General features: G+C 43.8%; 1 protein-coding gene across 2 annotated transcripts; it reads left to right on the top strand.

Moving 5' to 3' along the window:
- Positions 1-613: 613 nt before the first annotated feature.
- On the top strand, positions 614-6,104 carry LOC129817465 (headcase protein homolog). 2 transcript variants are annotated; one of them, XM_055872738.1, is made up of 4 exons: positions 614-1,029; positions 3,329-4,420; positions 5,188-5,342; positions 5,609-6,104. In XM_055872738.1, the coding sequence occupies exons 1-4, from the start codon at positions 870-872 to the stop codon at positions 5,771-5,773; spliced, it is 1,572 nt and encodes a 523-aa protein (XP_055728713.1). In that variant the 5' UTR covers positions 614-869; the 3' UTR covers positions 5,774-6,104. The 2 variants fall into 2 exon arrangements, with proteins under 2 accessions (XP_055728713.1, XP_055728712.1); XM_055872737.1 differs by having other exon boundaries at positions 3,326-4,420.
- The last annotated feature ends 14,590 nt before the right edge of the window (positions 6,105-20,694 follow it).

Raw genomic sequence — 20,694 nt, 5'->3', positions numbered from 1 at the left:
GAAGCAATCGTAATTCTTCAAGAAAATGGGTAGAAAAATAAATAAAAACAATGACAAATTTAGCAATGTACAATTTCTCTGAACTAATACAATGCATATACAGTATGATCATTATCAAACTTCATCAAAGTGCAGTTCCTTTCCAAACTTCATCATTGTCATCTTATAATGGCAATAATACATTCATAAGAAAGCAATGGGGGGTTCTGAGGATGATGAATAAAGTACCAACCTTTACTTTGCAGCCTGATTATTAGCCCAATACAACAGATGCATTGCATACATATTTCTTTTTGTAGCCTTATGCTGTGTTATTACATTGCACTCTGCCTCTACTGTATTATTGAAGAACATTTGTATTCATGAAAAGGATAGGAGACCATGCAACTGCAGACTAAGTCTGCACTCAATCAATCTATTGTTGGCAAAGCCATAGAAGATTATGACTGCAACTGTAGCCTCAGATAAACCAGATAAAGCATTGACTTGATCCTGAGGTATTACCATGGATTCCCCCTTCCTACCAGGCCCCTTTACTTGGGACTCCCTTGCTAGATCTAATAATAACTTACAGCAATGGGTCGGGGGGCGGGGCCATGTTTCGTCATGGAGGCAGGAGGAAAACAGAACAGCGCCTGACCGATCTACATTCAAAGCAGGAATCAAAACAAGAAACGGACACGCCTTCTTCGTAGGTTACCTTTACTGTCACAACTGCAGAAATCTAGATGGTGATATAGCTGCAAAAACAGTACCACCTGCAATCAAGAAGAGAGAATCAGTGCATTTGAAGTGGGATTCAAATGGAACCCGCAGAAATGTCAGACAGTCGTTTATAGTTTGAAATTATTCATTTCAGGATCAGTAAAATGCCCAACCAGAAAAGCAACAAGGGGAAGAGAAATAAACGCACTAATAGTAGTGGAGATGAGCAAGAAAATGGAGCCAGTGCTGCCGCAACAGTGGGAGCACCAGGGGTAACAACCTTATTGGGGGCTACAGCTGCACCGTTACACGAGCATACAAGTGGTAAGTGTGAAAATGTGTCAAAACATGCGTGACAAGTTATTGCAATGGATTTTATTGCATACGCACGAGACGACATAAGCTTACGTTGCTTCACATATCATTGTTGTCTTCGACTGTACCTAACTCACGTGTTATTGCTTTATTGGCAACTGGCATTATGCATTTGTAATTTAATGATGCGTTGACATGGAGCTCCATGCACTGCCATATCACGACGCAAATATTGAGCCTGGTCTCTTAGACTAGAGTAACATAATTAACGCATATCCGGGATACGTCAATGAGTATGTTAAGTTACCTTTGGTAACCGCCCTACATAAGACCGAATGTTATTTTAGGCGGTCAACGAAAGTAAAGTGATTGATCGTGGTGGATGAGTGAGCCTATAACGCGAACATGTAGCAACTCAAAGGTTGCGTGTTCGAATCTCATCACAGACTATTTTAACTAATTAACAACTTTGCAACTGCTTTGCATGTTAGCTAACCCTAACGTCTAACAACCCAAAGGTTACGTGTTCAAATCTCATCATGGCAACTTTAGCATTTGAGCTAATTAGCTGTGCAACTACTTACTACTTTTTAGCTACTTTGCAGCTACTTATCATGTTAGCTAACCCTTCCCCTAACCTTAACCCCTAGCTAACGTTAACGTTATCCATTTAGCCACCTAGCTAACATTAGGCACAGCAAATTGGAATTTGTAACATATTATACACCTCGCAAATTCATAACATATTGAACAAATTGCAATTCGTAATATATACGAATTGTAATTCATAACATAATTTGAAGTGGTTGACGGACATTCACAAATCATACTAATTGGAGTGTCCCAGATTTACATTTGTCTTAGTATGATATGTTTCATATAGTATGTATTCATTTGTGGATGTCTATCATCCATTTTGTATGATATGTTACAAATTGAAATTCGTACAATATGTAACAAATTTGCTAAATGTATAATATTTGACGAATTCCAATTGTTTTTGGCTAACGGTGGCTATGTGTCTAACGTTAGCTAGGGGTTAAGGTTATGAGTTAGTTGAAAGGGTTAGGGGAAGGGTTAGTTGACATGCTATGTAGTTGCAAAGTAGCTAAAAAAGTAGTGAGTAGTTGCTGAAGTTGTCCGTGATTAGATTCGAACATGCAGCATTTGGGTTGGTAGATGTTCGCATTATACGTCTACCCATCCTCGCATTATACGTCCACCCGCGACGAGCCAACCTACTTTCATTTTTGCCTTAAGTAACCTTCTGTCTCATGTACCCATACCAAACGTAATATATTGTACAAATTTTACTGTGCTGGATTTACATTTACTATGTGATGTCTAGTCTATGAGACCAGGCTGATCTAGAACTTGAATAACCCTTTTTGGTTCCAGCTATAACCCTTTTGGTTACATGTAGAACCGTTTTGGGTTCAAAGTAGAGCCCTTTCCACAGTGGGTTCTACATGGAACCCGAAAGGGTTGTACCTGTGTAACAGTGCTACTTCCGTCCCTCTCCTCGCCCCTACCTGGGCTCTAACCAGGGACCCTCTGCACATATCGACAACAGTTACCTATCGCTCCATAAAAGCCGCAGAGCAAGGGAAACCATTACTTCAAGTCTCAGAGCGAGTGACGTCACCGATTGAAACGCTATTAGCGAGCACCCTGCTAACCAGCTAGCCATTTCACACCGGTTACACCTGGAACCAAAAACGGTTCTCCTATGGGGACAGCCAAAGAACCCTTTTGGAACCCTTTTTTCTATGAGTGTAGTGCTTCTTTAATTACTTCATTAAAGGTCTCCCCTGAATCGTTGAAGGCCACATGTTCATTAAATCTATTCGTTGGACTACTTCCCCACTCACTTGGCTGTACTGATGGGTTTCCCTGTCTGATGTGTATTCAGACGGCCTTTCTCAGTGATCCATGCTCACTGATGGTGGCTCTTATGTTGCAAGATAACACAGATTCCATTAACATTCTTCTTATTTTTGAATGTTCACACAGTCCATTACTGTTTAATGATAAGTTCCAGACAGGCTCTGCATTGATGTTTCAGTCCTGAATCGTTCACTAACAGCATGGAATATTGTCAACATTGCATTCACAGGAGTTAGTCTTTACAACATGAATGAAATGAATCTATTATGTTTAATATCGTTTTGTTGTTCTGTGATATGTCCAAAGTGAATTTTGTGCCTCAAAACTCATGTTTGTTTTTATTTTCAAGTCATACGTTGTATGAAGATGTTATAATATAGTTATGAGTGATATAGTAACTCTTTTGTTTTGTGTCCAGCAGAGGCCCCCTGTGCTACCCCTCTTGTGTGCAGTCTGGCCAGAGACATTGACCTTGAGAAGGATGACTATCAACGTGTAGTGTGCAACAGTGATAGCTGCCCCTATGGCAACTGGATGCACTTGCAGTGCTTCTATGAGTGGGAGAGCAGCATCCTGGTCCAGTTCAACTGCATTGGAAGGGCCCGAAGCTGGAACGAGAAGCAGTGCCGGCAGAACATGTGGACTAAGAAGGGATACGACCTGGCCTTCCGCTTCTGCTCCTGCCGCTGCGGCCAGGGCCACCTTAAGAAAGACACAAACTGGTACCAGGTGAAGCGCATGACAGATGTAAAGAAGAAGATCCCTCTGGAGAAGAGCCTGGGGAAGTTGAGCAGCTCAACTGGAGCTGGAGGGGGTGCATGTGGAGGCGGGTTGGATCTGCCTGATGACCCTAAGAGGGGCAAGTTACATGGGGGCAGTAAGCTGGCTAACAGAGCAAGTCAGGAGCTGCCTCGCCGACAGTCAGTGGATCGGCAGAACTCTCAAGAGAGGGGACACGTAGGGCTGTTCTGTGCAAGCAGCCTGGGGCCCCGCTCACCCTCTGAGTCCCCAGGCCAGTCCCCTCCGTTAGGCTTCTCCTTCTTCTCCCCGCCCGCCTTCGCAGGGCCCCGCAACTCCCGGCACCTGGGGGAGTTCCTGAAGAATGCAGTGCACATGGATAGCCACCGGAAGCACATGCTGGCAAGCGGCATGCTGGGTCGCGGAGGCCACCTGGATCATACCATCTTGCCTCTGCCCAGACTCACCCTGGGGGACAACCCAGTGCAGTTCCTGCGAAGGCTGGACCTCACAGAGCTGCTGACCCACATTCCCAGACACAAGCTGAACACCTACCACGTACGTATGGAGGATGATGCCCAGGCAGGCCAGGGAGAGGACCTGAGGAGGTACATCCTGTCGGCTCTGAGCGCCAGCCACAGGAACATGGTCAACTGTGCCCTGTGCCACCGCACCCTGCCTGTCTTTGAACAGTTCCCCCTGGTGGACGGGACCCTGTTCCTGAGCCCCGCTAGACATGATGAGATCGAGTACGATGTGCCGTGCCACCTGCAAGGTAGGCCTGCGGAACAATGTCTGTCTCTGAGGAACTGAATTTGAAACACTTAGGCTATCAGAATCAGCAGACAGCCAAAACATTGCACATGCCTCATAAGTATGTTGTGATAGGCTACAAACTCAAATATTGCGAACGGAAAATGGCACCATTCTTGTTTGATATTCTGTGGACATATTTTCCCACAAACAGTCTCAGGAAACCTGTAATTACAACATTGAAAATGATTGGCTTGGTTCCGAGCTTCCTGCTGAGGTAGAAAAAATGTGTACAGTGAAAGGTTCAAGCTTACTGTTGACAGCTGATAAGGTCTCAGGAGCTACAGTATGTGGCTGCAAGCAAATTATTTGGACTTCAAAAGATGTATGGTGGGACAGACAATCTTCATAATTTGTTATTCTGGTCTGCATATAGGGTGTTATCTCTTGCATATATTTAAGATGAGAACACACCATAATAAACTTGTCACAATACAATTAATTACTTTAATTGAGAAGTAAATTAAATGATTATGCCACATGAATGTGATCAAGCATATCATACATATCAATCAAGTCAATCTATCCAGTTTTCCACGAGCAGCTTGGTAGCTATTCACCACATGGATATGAATTAAAACAGTGGAAGGATGATGTTGCTTTGATCTTCAGGCTTTGATATGCATGATTAATATGCGTTACAGTGAAATCACTTTCATGCATGTATTTTTCACGCTGTAGGGCTTATTGTAGATTCTATTAAATAACACTATTGTTTCTCTTGTGAAGGGAGGCTGATGCACCTGTATGCAATCTGTGTCGACTGTCTGGAGGGAGTCCACAAAATTGTATGTATCAAGTGCAAGTCCAGGTGGGATGGGAGCTGGCACCAGTTAGGGACAATGTACACCTACGATATACTGGCTGCGACGCCATGTTGTCAGGTGAGTAGGCTACTTAGTATTCCTTACATTGTTTTCTTCTCATGAGGAGTTTGAAATTCATCTTTGGGTCAGTATTAGCATGGTCAAGGGTCGTCATTCGGACATGGCAGGCTGCCATAAAGTAACTTCATGGGCCATAGTCAGATCAAAATGCAGGTTGTGTTGTGGCTAGATCTCTTGCTATCAATTATTAGTCTCATTGACATTATGGATGGCAAAGTCAACTACTGCAGATCCATAGCCATTTCCTCTCTTTGTGCCCTTAGGCCCGTCTGAACTGCAAGCACTGTGGTAAGCCGGTCATAGATGTCAGGGTGGGGATGCAGTACTTCTCAGAGTACAGCAACGTGCAGCAGTGCCCCCACTGTGGGAACCTCGACTACCACTTTGTCAAGCCGTTCTCCTCCTTCAAAGTCTTGGAAGCTTATTGACAAATGTTGTGCATGTATGCTAGTGCTGTTTCTCTTGTTAAATTCTTTTTTTTAACTAGGCAACTTTATTTTTAGCCTTGAATACTTTTTTTCTGGGCTTCAGTTATTGTTTTCTCTTTTTTATGTATAGAAAGAATATGACTCCACTAAAAAGTTCCAAGAGAACATCTACATGATTTCAGAAAAAAAGTATATTCATAAGACCTTAAACGGTTTGGAACTGTCTGGCACTTAAAAAGACGAGCAACACATATACTGTGACAAGTGAATGTATCTGTAGGTCAAATTGCATTTTTACAAAAAATCTCTAATAAAGGAGAAAGAAATGTTGCATGTTCTTGTTCATCATAATTGGCAAACAGCAAAGAGTCAGTGGAAATTAGTACATTTTAAATGATACTATGTATCTCTTTGGTTAATGCTTGGCTTATTGGTGCACAGTGATTGGTACATATTGAAGGTATGTAGTGACGAATATCTACCCCCCGTACTGTAAAAAAAATTGCACAGCCTCTCATTGAATTCACTCACTCAAAATAATGTTTAAGACCACAAATAACAATAACTGTAACTGCGACCCTGTGTTTATAAACGTGGATATTGACTTTACCACTTAATCATGCCTTTGTGGCACAGTCGATGCCATTCAGGGCTACAGGCCAGAAGGTTGAGGGTTAGCCGACCACCACGGATGAGCTCACTATTTGAATAAGGAGAGTGATGAAGTGCTGCATCAGATGACTGGCCTCCTCAATCACCCAACCTCAACCCAATTGAGATGGTTGGGGATGAGTTGGACCGCAGAGTGAAGGAAAAGCTGCCAACAAGTGCTCAGCATATGTAGGAACTCCTTCAAGACTGTTGGAAAAGCATTCCTCATGAAGCTGGTTGAGAGAATGCCACGAGTGTGCAAAGCTGTCATCAAGGCAAAGAGTGGCTACTTTGAAGAATCTCAAATATAAAATATATTTTTAATTTAACACTTTTTTGGTTACTATATGATTCCATGGGTTATTTCATAGTTTTGATGTCTTCACTATTATTCTACAATGTAGAAAATAGTAAAAATAAAGAAAAACACTGGAATGAGTAGGTGTGTCCAAACTTTTGAGTGGTACTGTATATACTCACCCTAAAGTTACATTAGTAGCCAGCAATGTTGCTGGAGCTGGAGAGGCGGCATCCTTCTGATGTACTCAATATGACTGTCCCATGTTCTCCACTGCAACCTGTTGAAGAGGGCTCCCCTGACTGGAGGAAGCCCGGGATCTATGTTTCTGTTGCATAATGTGAAGAAACCTCCGTTACATCCTGCTTCATATGAGCAAAATGTGCTTCCTGCACACTATCAGAAAAGGGAAAACCATACGAAGGATGCAGAAATGTGGCTCTCTAGTAGTCCACACATTGGGGTGTTACTGCAGCCCCACCTGGTGCTGAGTAGTATCCCACAGGTGGAGGAGAGGGAACATAGGGTCCATGCTGCACCGTCCTCAGGCGTGGGGTTTCCATAGGCTCCAGAGAGGGAGTATAATCCACATGGTAGTAGTACACTGGATACCTCAGAACCATACTCCACTGGACCGCGGGTTGGCAGTGTGGAAATTACCCTGTGTGGTCTCTGGGCCTCCATACTAAAGGAAAGGGGGATACCTAGTCCACATGTTTTAAACAGACCACCATAGTGCCCGTGCCCAAGAACACTAAGGTAACCTGCCTAAATGACTACCGACCCGTAGCACTCACGTCTGTAGCCATGAAGTGCTTTGAAAGGCTGGTCATGGCTCACATCAACACCATCATCCCAGAAACCCTAGACCCACTCCAATTTGCATACCGCCCCAACACATCCACAGATGATGCCCTTTCCCACCTGGACAAAAGGAACACCTATGTGAGAATGCTATTCATTGACTACAGATCAGCGTTCAACACCATAGTGCCCTCAAAGCTCATCAATAAGCTAAGAACCCTGGGACTAAACACCTCCCTCTGCAACTGGATCCTGGACTTCCTGACGGGCTTCCCCCAGGTGGTAAGTGTAGGTAACAACACATCCGTCACGCTGATCCTCAACACGGGCCCTTCAGGGGTGCGTGCTCAGCCCCCTCCTGTACTCCAAGACACTCATGACTGCACGGCCAGGCACGATTCTAACACCATCATTGTTAGATGGGGGTATAACAACGAGACAACCTATAGGGAGGAGGTCAGAGACCTGGCCGTGTGGTGCCAGGACAATAACTTCTCCCTCAACGTGATCAAGACAAAGGAGATGATTGAGGACTACAGGAATAAGAGGACCGAGCACGCCCCCATTCTCATCGACGGGGTTGCAGTGGAGCAGGTTGAGCGCTTCAAGTTCCTTGGTGTCCACATCACCAACAAACTAACATGGTCCAAGCACACCATGACAGTCGTGAAACGGGCATGACAAAACCTATTCCCCCTCAGGAGACTGAAAGATTTGGCATGGGTCCTCAGATCCTCAAAAGGTTCTACAGCTGCACCATCGAGAGCATCCTGACTGGTTGCATCACTGCTTGGTATGGCAACTGCTCGGCCTCCGACCGCAAGGCACTACAGAGGGTAGTGCGAACAGCCCAGTACACCTAATAATCCCCACTTTACAATTGGCTCATTCATCCCCCTCCTCTCCCCTGTAACTATTCCCCAGGTCGTTGCTGCAAATGAGAACGTGTTCTCAGTCAACTTACCTGGTAAAATAACGGTAAAATAAAAATAAATTTAAAAAAACATCACTGGGGCCAAGTTTCTTGCCATCCAGGATCTCTATACCAGGCGGTGTCAGAGGAAGGTCCTAAAAATTGTCAATACTACTACCTCAACTAACCGGTGCCCCCACACATTGACTCTGTACCAGCACCCCCTGTATATATTGTTATTTTTTACTGCTACTCTTTAATTACTTGTTACTTTTATTTCTTATTCTTATCCAGATTTTTTGAAACTGCACTGTCGGTTAGGGGCTTGTATTTAAGCATTTCACTGTAAGGTCTATACCTGTTGTATTCGGCGCATGTGACTAATGCAATTTGATTTGATTTTGATTTAACCCAACCCCTCTGAATCAGAGAGGTGGGGTGGGCTGCCTTAATCGACATCTACATCACCGGCACCCGGGGAATATTGGGTTGACTGCCTTGCTCAGTGGAAGATCAACAGATTTTTACCTTGTCAGCTCAGGGATTCAAACCAGCAACCTTTCAGTTACTGGCCCAATGCTCCTACCCTCCAGGCTACCTGCTAAGGTGTCAGAAAAGGCACAAATCCAGCTTGAAGGACCATGGAAGAGAGAGCACTGACAAAAATAAAAATGTACATCCCCATTTTCATTTTCATCAGTGTGTGTAAATAAAGTTCCCTATATGTGTTAACTCTTGGGGTGCCTTATTCCCCTCTAACCGAGGGCAGTGTCAGTGGGTCACAGGTCAGCAAATACATGGAGCCTGGTCGCTCTCTTTCAAGTACACTCGTAACAATCTAAGCATTATGAAACTTCTATTAGATCAAATAAGCCTCACATATCAAAATAACAATTCATGTTTATCTTGACTAAATTCGACACTCATTGCCCCCCATACAAAAATTCCTTGCATGCTTAACATGGATAGATTTTGGGCAGAGACAGGGCTCTCGCTTTGCCTCCCTCTCTCTGCCTGAACCAACTGTCACTGGTTTAAACTATGACAGAGAGGTGGGGGTGTTCGTTTAATTTGGAATAAGCTTTTATTTTCATATTTACAATTATCAGTACAAAATGCCAGTTTAAACAAATAAGAAAATGGTTAAATTAGAGACCCCCCCAAAGTTTGACTTATTTTGGGGAGCTCATGTTTCCTTCGGGGGTCTGAGCCCCTTTTGGCCCCCCGTAATTTGCACACTGAACAGATGTTTATTTGCATTTATCAAATGGCGTGGCGGTGCACAGTTTGGATGCTAGAATTATATTTTGGACGAACATGTGCAGTTAGCCTTGAAGTAGCCTAATCAGATTAAAACTTTGACTGGTTGTGTTTATGCCACACATAAAAAGGTAATACATTTTATATTTAGGCTATATTGAAGCGTTCTAGGTGAGCGAAAAATAGCTACTTGGATCGGAGAGGAGGCAATGCAACTTTAAGCTTTTCTGAATAACTGGGCCTTCAGAAAGTATTGAAATGAAATACAGAAATATCTCCTTTACATAAGTATTCACACCCCTGAGTCAATACTTTGTAGAACTAACTTTGGCGGCAATTTCAGATTTGAGTCGTCTTGGGTACTGTATGTCTGTATCAGCTTTGCACATCAGTGGCGTGTATTCATGGATGCCAAGGGAAGGGAAAAATACATGTATAAAAAAAAGAATGCATCTTTCGTCTCTCTGTGTTTCATAATTTTCCTTAAATTCGCAAGAGGCGGAATGTATCTCACTGGAGAAAGCATCCGAGCGAGCGAAACAGTGTCTCTCTTTCTCAGTATGTTTAGCCCACTTATCTGAGGCTGTGGTCAAAAAGAGTATGGCATCGTTGCCGCCCGTAGCATTGAATGCAAGGGAAGCGAGAGGATTTCGCCTCCCTTGATCATTTAAAAATAGTAATAATAGCCAATCAGTGTTGGCTAAACTGAGTGAGCTCAAATGTGAATGGTCCTGATACACACAAAAAAAAGTGTCAAGGGAAGCCAGTTTGGATTTGACTTGACACCAATCACATCACATCAAAGCAGAACGTAGAGGGGAATAAGGCACCCCAAGAGTTAACACATACAGGGAACTTTATTTACACAACTGTTGCATCTTGTTGTTTTTTCTACTTGCACGCACGCACACACAAATCAGTACCATCGACAGCCACATCATATTTAGCTTACGTTGATTCGAATAAATTGTTTTTGGTATATTTTAGTTGTCACCGTATTAAACTAAGTGCAGGTGATTTGATGATGTTGAAATGTTGCTGGAATAGTGCAGGCAGCACCTGTTTTCTTTTCCACTTGTGGCAACTCTCCATGTTTCTAAATCAATGGTTGTTTAGTATTCTGAAACATTAACTTGCTTGACCATGCTGTAGGTCATGAAACTGTTTGTTACATGCAAAATGCTTTGTGGAATTCACTGGACAGATGTTGCTCTCCGGTATTGTGATGAAACAAAGGTGTGGTTGAATTTATTCTGCCACTGTGTCTTATAATAAAAAAATAAAATGTTATCCCTTTTTCGTGATTACGATCTTGTCTCATCGCTGCAACTCCCCAACAGGCTCGGGAGAGGCAAAGGTCGAGTCATGCTTCCTCCGAAACATGACCTGCCAAACCGCACTTTTTAACACCCACTAACCAGGGAGCCAGAAATACCGTTCAACTGATGACCGAAGACAGCCTGCAGGCGCCTAGCCTGCCACAAGCAGTTGCTAGTGCGCAATGAGCCAAGTAAATCCCCCCCGGCCAAACCCTCCCCTAATCCAGGCTACGCTGGGCCAATTGTGCGCCGCCCTATGGGACATCCGGTCATGAGCAGTTGTGACACAACCTGAGATCAAACCCAGGTCTGTAGTGATGCCTCAAGCACCGCAGTGCCTTAGACCGCTGCACCACTCGGGAGGCCCTGCTTTAAAGTATTTTTACATAAGTACTTTTTACACCACTGATGAATGGTGGAAAGAGAGCAGGATAGATACAGTAGTTAGACTGGTGGACTATATTGATCTGTGGTATAGTTAGTGTGCGGAAAAGCGTAGTGCATAAGGATGTACCAAAACACCTTTATAGGGAAGGCTCATACAAGGCAAGCAGATGAGGAAATTTGCCTAGGATGGAATAAATTATGTAGTAAAACCTGCAAATGGTCAAATGTAAACCAGGGAAAAAACGTACCACCCTCCCCTTTGCCCAGTTTTTAAAAAAACTATCTGCAAAGGATGAATGTAAATCAGGGGGAAAAAACACAACCCTCCCCAAAGCAAAAAAAAAAGTTAGACAACTGTTCCCTATTTTAGAATTAGAATGAGACTCCTCTAGCTCCACAATGACATAGGGTGCATGCCAGGCAGCAGGTTGTCAGCCAGCCTGCCAGCTTAGTGGAGTCTGCCACTAGCATAGTCTGTATCCCCATTGAGACCGTGTCTGTGCCTTGATCTAGGTTGGGCACAACTAAACATGGCGGTGTTCGCTTTAGCAATCTCACTGGAATAAAGCCCTCCTTTCCTGTCATTATTGAAAGAGATTGTGATATCTCACATCTCAAAATAGGGCAACTTAATGTTTGATCCCTCACTTCCAAGGCAGTTATAGTCAGTGAACTAATCACTGATCATAATCTTGATGTGATTGGCCTGACTGAAACATGGCTTAAGCTTGATGAATTTACTGTGTTAAATTAGGCCCCTCCTCCTGGTTACACTAGTGACCATTGTTACGTTCCCCAGTTTCTGTGTTCTGTTTTGTATTTTAGTGTGTGTGTTTCAGGAGATGGCTTCCTGAAGTACTCCCCAACCAGCTGATTGGTCAACCCCAGGCTAATTGGTGATTGGAGCTGACCCCGCCCCCTCGTCAAGAAGCAGCTGACTCTAATCACCATTGCCACCTGAAGATAAAAGCCAGTGTTCTGCCCAGGAGAGAGAGAGAGGAGAGAGATAAGATAAGGAGTAGAGATTTGGAAATTGAGAGAGAGAAATTAGATTGTGATATAGTGTGGGTTGTGTATCAGAAAGTGTGGTATGTACTGTTGTTGTTGGTAGCAGTTTTTCTATGTCCTGTGTTTGTGAGTGTTTGTGAAATCATTAATAATTACTCTGTTTCATTTGTTCCCAGGGGGGAAGGAGAAGGCACTTTGGGAGTGCTTAGGCAAGAGGCCCGCGGGCATACATATACCCGTAGTATATTTACTGTCTAGGCACACTAGGTAAGACCTGGGCGGACCACCCCCTGTATTTTGGTTAGGGCACCAGGCGGTGTTAAGTTAGGTAAGTTAAGTGGGTAGGCAGGTTAGATAGGAGAGGGGGAACTTTGATATTTACTTTCTTTGCTTTGGTTCCGTCCAGCCCCTTTTCCCCATATTACCGTGTAAGAAAATAAATTCTAGTAAACGGTAAATTCTACTTTTGTGTCATCCTTACTTGCACCTACAGTCCATACCCCTTGCACTTCAGAGAGTTGAGTTGTAGCAGGGAGTTGCGTTCCCTCTTAGAGGCGTGCGTAACAACCATATCCCCCACACAAGGCAGAGGTGTTGCTAACATTTCTGATAGCAAATTTCAATTTTCACCAAAAAAATACAGTCTTTTTGTCTTTTGAGCTTCTAGTCATGAAATCTATGCAACCGACTCAATCACGTTTTATAGATGCTGTTTACAGGCTTCCTGGGTTGCATACAGCGTTCCTGACTGAGTTCCCTGAATTCCTATCGAACCTTGTAGTCATGGCAGATAATATTCAAATTTTAAATTTGGGTCTGTGGATAAGTCCACAGACCCACTCCAAAAGGCTTTCGGAGGCATCATCGATTTCCAACATGTCTCCGGACCTACTCACTGCGACAGTCATACCCTGGACCTAGTTTTGTCCCATGGAATAAATATTGTGGATCTTAATGCTTATAATAATGCTCATAATCCTGGACTACTGGACCACCATCTTATTACGTTTGCAATCGCAACAAATAATCTGCATAGACCCCAACCAAGGATCATCAAAAGCCATCCAAAGATTCCTAGAATTCCTCCACCTACCCAAGGACGTCAGAGTACAAAAATAGGTTAACCAGCTGTTAGAGGAATTTAATTCCTATGTGTTCGTTAACCAATTAAATCATAACAAAGCAAACACTCTGTCTGTTTCTAATAATTTGTAAGGTTCTTATTTGCATAAAATAGACAAAGACCAGTCTCCAAATTAATCAATAGCGTTTATTCTCGAGAGCTCTGTTTATCATTTCCGGTACATTGGTCTATATACCTCACATTTCGTCATAAACGTCTCTCCTCCTCTCAGATACAATGGCAACATAGTTCACAAGTCTTCTTCACATACATTGTCCGCCACCTGTTATACAATCTACTACAAGGCCAAGGTCTCTCCCCTCACTGGGTGGGGAGACTTCTATCCCTGTTATCAGTTTCACAGTGGTCACAAGTTGTCTGTCACAGTTCCTTGCCTACCAACAGTCCCTCTTTCTTATGGACAAACATTCTTCATCAGACAGGATATAATTCTGTTAGTTATAATTCTACGTTAAATGTATAAATCCTTTAGCCATTATTCATAAAATTCCCATAACACCACCTAACTGAGGAACTAAATGTAACCTTGCGTAATACCCTAGATGCAGTCGTACTCCTAAAAACAAAAAACATTTGTCATGAGAAACCAGCTCCCTGGTATACAGAAAATACGCAAGCCCAGAAGCAAGCTTCCAGAAAATTGGAACGGAAATGGCTCTCCACCAAACTGGAAGTCTTCCGACTAGCTTGGAAAGGCCGTACCGTGCAATATTGAAGAGCCCTCATTGCTGCTCGATCATCCTATTTTTCCAACCTAATTGAGGAAGAACAATCAAAAATGTAACTAAAAAGCAGAATTCCCGAAGAGAGGATGGCTTTCACTTCAGCAGTGATGAATTCATAAACTGACAAAAAGATCATGATCATTAGAAAGCAAATTACGGATCACTCTAAATCTGCGTATTTCTCCAAAGCTCAATTGTCCTGAGTCTGCACAATACTGCCAGGACCTAGGATCAATGGAGATACTCAAGTTTTTTTAATCGTATATCTCTTGACACATTCATGAATATAGTCAAGGACTCTAAACCTTCAATCTGCATACTGGACCCTATTCCAACTTAACTACTGAAAAAGCTGCTTCCTGTGCTTGGCCCTCCTATGTTGAACATAATAAACGCCCCCCTATCCACCAGATGTGTACCAAACTCACTAAAAGTAGCAGTAATAAAGCCTCTCTTGAAAAAGCCAAACCTTAACCCAGAAAATGTTGTTTTTTTTAACTACCAGCCTATATCGCATCTCCCATTCCTCTCAAATGTTAATAAAAAGTAGCATTTCACTGCCTTCCTGAAGACAAAGAATGTATACAAAACGCTTCAGTCTGGTTTTAGACCCCATCATAGCACTGAGACTGCACTCGTGAAGGTGGTAAATTACCTTTTAATGGTGTCAGACCAAAGCTCTGCATCTGTCCTCGTGCTCCTAGACCTTAGTGCTGCTTTTGACACCATCGATCACCACATTCTTTTGGGGAGATTGGAAACCCTAATTGGTCTACATGGACAAGTTCTGGCCTGGTTTAGATCTTATCTGTCGGAAAGATATCAGCTTCTCTCTGTGGATGGTTTGTCCTCTGACAAATCAAGTTTCGGTGTTTCTCAAGGTTTCGTTTTAGGACCACTATTGTTTTTACATCTTGGTGATGTCATTCGGAAACATAATGTTAACTTTCACTACTATGCGGACGATACACAGCTGTACATTTCTATGAAACATGGTAAAGCCCCAAAATTGCCCTTCCTGGAAGCCTGTGTTTCAGACATAAGGAAATGGATGGCGGCAAATGTTTTACTTTTAAACCCGGACAAAACAGAGATGCTAGTTCTAGATCGCAAGAAACAGAGATCTTTGTTGGATCTGACAATGTCACGCCCTGATCTGTTTCACCTGTCCTTGTGCTTGTCTCCACCCCATTCAGGTGTCGCCCTTCTTCCCCACTTATACCCTGGGTTTTTATACCTATGTTGCCTGTCTGTCTGTGCCAGTTCGTCTTGTTTGTTCAAGCCTACCAGCGTTTTGTGTCTCAGCGCCAGGAGCGCGTTTCTTGCACTCCTGGTTTTGACTCCGAGCCCGCCTGCCTGACTGCTCTGACTGAGCCTGCCTGCTGTCCTGTACCTTTGCTCCTACTCTGGATTACCAACCTCTGCCTGACCTGAGCCTGCCTGCCATCCTGTACCTTGGCCCCACTTCTCTGGATTATCGACCCCTGTTTGCCTTGACCTGTCGTTTGCCTACCCCTCTTGTTACAATAAAACATTTTACTTCTACACAGTCTGCAGTTGGGTCTTACCTAAAACCTGATAGACAATTAATATTGGTTGTACAGTCGTCTCAAATAAAACTGAGAGACCTCGGCGTTACTCTGGATCCTGATCTCTCTTTTGACAAACATATCGAAATATTTCAAGGACAGCTTTTTTCCATCTTCGTAACATTGAAAAAAATCTGAAATGTTGTCCTAAAATTATGCAGAAAAGCTAATCCATGCTTTTGTAACTTCTAGATTAGACTACTGTAACATGGGTTTTCTCCTACCTGTCTCTCCGATTTGTTCCTGCCCTACGTACCTACACGTATGCCACAGTCACAAGTTGTATGCTACAGTCCTTATTGTCCCTTGAAGCTAAATTTTTATAGAATGGTCTGCCTATCCATGTGAGAGACGCAGACTCTGTCGACCTTTGTCTTTATTGAAGACTCATCTCTTCAGTAGGTCCTATGATTGAGTTTAGTCTGGCCCAGGGATGCGAAGGTGAAGGGAAAGGCACTGTAGCGACGAACCGCCCTTGCTGTCTCTGGCTGGCCGGTTCCCCTCTCTCCACTGGGATTCTCTGCCTCTGACCCTATTACAGGGCTGAGTCACTGGCTTACTAGTGCTCTTCCATTCCATCCCTAGGAGGGGTGCATCACTTGAGTGGGTTGAGTCACTGTCCGGGTTCGTGCCGTGGGGGAGATCTTCGTAGGCTATACTCAGCCTTGTCTCAGGGTAGTACGTTGGTGGTTTGCGGATATCCCTCCAATGGTGTGGGGGCTGTGCTTTGGCAAAGTGGGTGGGGTTATATCCTGCCTGGTTGGCCCTGTCCGGGGGTATTGTCGGACGGGGCCCCTGTGTCTCCCGACCCTTCCTGTCTCAGCCTCCAGTATCTATGCTGCAATAGTTTGTGTCTAAGGTTAGTCTGTTATATCTGGTCTAATTCTTCTGTCTTATCCTGTGTGAATTTAAGTATGCTCCCTCTAATTCTCTCCCTCTCCCTCCCCTCCCAAAGAACATGAGCCCTAGGACCATGCCTTGGGACTAACTGGCTTGATGACTCCTTACTGTCCCCAGTCCACCTGGTCGTGCTGCTGCTCCAGTTTCAACTGTTCTGCCTGCGGCTATGGAACCCTGACCTGTTCACCGGATGTGCTACCTTGTGCCGGACCTGCTGTTTTCGACTCTCTCTCTCTACCACACCTGCTGTCTCGAACTCTGAATGCTCAGCTATGAAAAGCCAACTGACATTTACTCCTGAGGTGCTGCCCTGTTGCACCCTCTACAACCACTGTGATTATTATTATTATTTGACCCTGCTGGTCATCTATGAACATTTGAACATCTTGGCCATGTACTGTTGTTGTCACGTTCCTGACCTGTTTTCTGTTATTTTTGTATGTGTTTAGTTGGTCAGGGTGTGAGTTGGGGTGGGCATTCTATGTTTTGTGTTTCTATGTTTAGGTCATTTGTAATTAGCCTTATATATGGTTCTCAATCAGAGACAGGTGTTTGACTTTTCCTCTGATTGAGAACCATATAAAGGTAGGCTGTTCACACTGTTTGTTTGTGGGTGGTTGTCTTCCGTGTCTGTGTATGTTGCACCACACGGGACTGTTTCGGTTTGTTCGTTCGTTCGTTTGTTGTAGTCTGTACCTGTTCGTACGTTCTTCGTGTTATATGTAAGTTCTCATAGTTCATGTCTGTCTACGTTCGTTTGTTATTTTGTAGTTTGTTGAAGTGTTTTCGGTTTTCGTCTTTACTTTAAAAAACATGTATATGTCAAACTATCACGCTGCGCTTTGGTCCAATCCCTACTCCTCCTCTTCTTCTGAAGAGGAGGAGGACGACCGTTACAGTTGTAATCTCCGTCGGGCACATCCAGAAGAGGACTGGCAACCCCTCAGAGCCTGGTTCCTCTCTAGGTTTCTTCCTAGGTTCCTGCTGTTCTAGGGAGTTTTTCCTAGCCACCGTGCTTCTACATCTGCATTGCTTGCTGTTTGGGGTTTTAGGCTGGGTTTCTATATAGCACTTTGTGACATCGGCTGATGTAAAAAGGGCTTTGTAAATACATTTGATTATTTGGGGAGTTTCTCCCATTCTTCTCTGCAGATCGTCTCAAACTCTGTCAGGTTGGATGGGGAGCGTTGCTGCACAGCTATTTTCAGGTCTCTCCAGAGATGTGCGATCGGGTTCAATTCCGCACTCTGGCTGGGCCACTCAAGGAAATTCAGAGACTTGTCCTGAAGCCACTCCTGCGTTGCCTTGTCTGTGTGCTTAGGGTCGTTATCCTGCTGGAAGGTGAACCTTCACCTCAGTCTGAGGTCCTGATCGCTCTGGAGCAGGTTTTCATCAAGGATCTCTCTGTACTTTGCTCCTTTTATAATTGCCTTTATCCTGACTAGTCTCCCATTCCCTGCCGCTGAAAAATATTCCCACATCATGATGCTGCCACCACCTTGTTTCACAGTAGGGATGGTACCAGGTTTCCTTCAGATGTTACGCTTGGCATTCAGGCCAAGAAGTTCAATCTTGGTTTCATCAGACCAGAGAATCTTGTTTCTCATAGTCTGATAGTCTTTAGGCACCTTTTGGCAAACTCCAAACAGATTGTCATGTGCCTTTTACTGAGGACTGGCTTCCGTCTGGCTACTCTATCATAAAGGCCTGATTGGGGGAGTGCTGCAGAGATGGTTGTCCTTCTGGAAGGTTCTCCCATCTCCACAGAGGATCTCTGTCAGTGACCATCAGGTTCTTGGACACCTCCCTTACTGAGACCCTTCTCCCCCGATTGCTCTGTTTGGCTGGGCAGCAAGCTCTAGGAAGAGTCTTGGTGGTTCCAAACTTCTTCCATTTAAGAATGATGGAGGCCACTGTGTTCTTGGGGACCTTCAATACTGCAGAAATGTTTTGGTACCCTTCCCCAGATCTGTGCGTCGACACAATCCTGCCTCTGAGCTCTACGGACAATTCCTTCGACCTCATGGCTTGATTTTTTCTCTGACGTACTATCAACTGTGGGGCCTTTCCAAATCATGAACAATCATTTGACTTTACCACAGGAAGACTCCAGGAAGACAAGAGGACAGCCCTCTTGTCAGATATCGCATTTATTTTGGAAGATTGTAAATAATGACCTTTTTTTCAAGACAGAATAAATATATTTTTTCAGGTGATAAAACATGCTTTGTTTAGTTACTTTTTCCTCAACTTGTTTCTCCAACTTTATAGCAAGTCAAGATAGCGTACACTAGCTCAAAGTCAGGCTAGGTTGAAGATACCACTGTAGCTAGAAGTGTGCACTTTATGGATGAATCCCGGTTTCAACTGTACCGGTCAGATGGCAGACAGTGTGTATGGCGTCGTGTGTGGGCGAGCGGTTTGCTGATGTCAACATTGTGAATAGTGTGCCAGTGGGGTTATGGTATGGGCAGTGTGACGTCCCTCCCACTGTTTGCCGAATTCTTTCCCTTTGCTCTTGTTTTCCTTAATAGGATGTAGGTGGGCGGAGCTGGGAGGGTCATCAGCGAAATGGGACACGCCTGGGCTCAGCTGTGTCCCGGGTATAAATACACCTTTCCCTCATTCATTGAGGAGACTCTCTCCACGCAGACACACTGCATTTTTGGGTCTGGCTTGTTTGTTTTGGCACCTCTCAACACCCCTCATTTTCACCATCTATGCACGCAACCACTCACTTACACTAATGACTACACTCACCATTGTTAATTGTATATAGCTTACTTTATTTAATAAATATATTTTTTGTTATTCCTTATCTCCACGTTGTCTCCCTCTTTGTTAAGGGCCACAAGCCGGGTTCGTGACAGCAGGCATAAGCTACGGACAACAAACACAATTGCATTTTATGATCTGTATACAATTCCTGGAAGCTGAAAATGTCAAAGTTCTTCCATGGCCTGCATACTCACCAGACATGTCACCCATTGAGCATGTTTGGGATGCTCTGGATTTACGTGTACGACACCGTGTTCCAGCCAATATCCAGCAACTTCGCACAGCCATTGAAGAGGAGTAGGATAACATTCCACAGGCCACAATCAACAGCCCGATCAACTCTATGCGAAGCAGATGTGTGGCGCTGCATGAGGCAAATGGTGGTCACACCAGATACTGACTGGTTTTCTGATCCACGCCCCTGTGACCAACATATGCATATCTGTATTCCCAGTCATGTGAAATCCATAGATTAGGGCCTAATGAATATATTTAAATTGACTGATTTCCTTATATGAACTGTAACTCAGTAAAATCTTAAAAAATGTTGCATGTTGCGTTTCATATTTTTGTTCAGCGTAATTTCAGCACCCTTTTGATTGGGACAGCACCATCACACTGTTTTGAGACAAGCTTCGGGGACTTCTCTAGATAAATCAATCAACGTCAGATCTTTGTTTTCACTGAATCTCCGTTTGGATATTTGGTAACAATTAGGCTGGGGAAATGTTAGCTATGTTGAGGTGAGTGCTAATGATCATCTTTATTGTAGTTTGCTCACATATTAGCTGATCAGAACATTTAGCTAGCTTGTTATACAAGTGGATTTTGCTCTTCACTCGCGTTGTAGCCTGTCCTGCTCCCGACCAAAAGTCTGTGACTTGTCTGATAATCAATCAATCATTCGATTTTGTTTCATAGACCTCTGTCTGTATATTTGGTTAATTGATCTCTGGCTGGACAAGTGGAACTGGTAGCTCATTTATTTGTTTGCTCATCTATCACTGATTAGAAACATTTAGCATGCAATAATGTAGCCTAAATCAAGTGTAACATTTATCTATTGACTCACGTAGTAGCCATATATAGACCCTAGGCTATTTTCCTATGGTCCCAATCCCACTGAAACGCAAAATCCTGACTCC

Source organism: Salvelinus fontinalis, chromosome 20, assembly GCF_029448725.1.
Source record: "Salvelinus fontinalis isolate EN_2023a chromosome 20, ASM2944872v1, whole genome shotgun sequence".
NCBI lineage: Eukaryota > Metazoa > Chordata > Actinopteri > Salmoniformes > Salmonidae > Salvelinus > Salvelinus fontinalis.
This window is presented reverse-complemented; position numbering and strand designations above follow the sequence as displayed.

What these genes read in the sequence shown, in the direction of transcription:
- LOC129817465 (XM_055872737.1), top strand. Translation starts at nt 870, where the DNA reads ATGCCCAACCAGAAAAGCAACAAGGGGAAGAGAAATAAACGCACTAAT. An exon ending in GTTACACGAGCATACAAGTG is followed by an intron (nt 1,030 to 3,325) that starts GTAAGTGTGAAA and finishes TTTTGTGTCCAG; the next exon opens with CAGAGGCCCCCTGTGCTACC. An exon ending in TGTGCCGTGCCACCTGCAAG is followed by an intron (nt 4,421 to 5,187) that starts GTAGGCCTGCGG and finishes TCTCTTGTGAAG; the next exon opens with GGAGGCTGATGCACCTGTAT.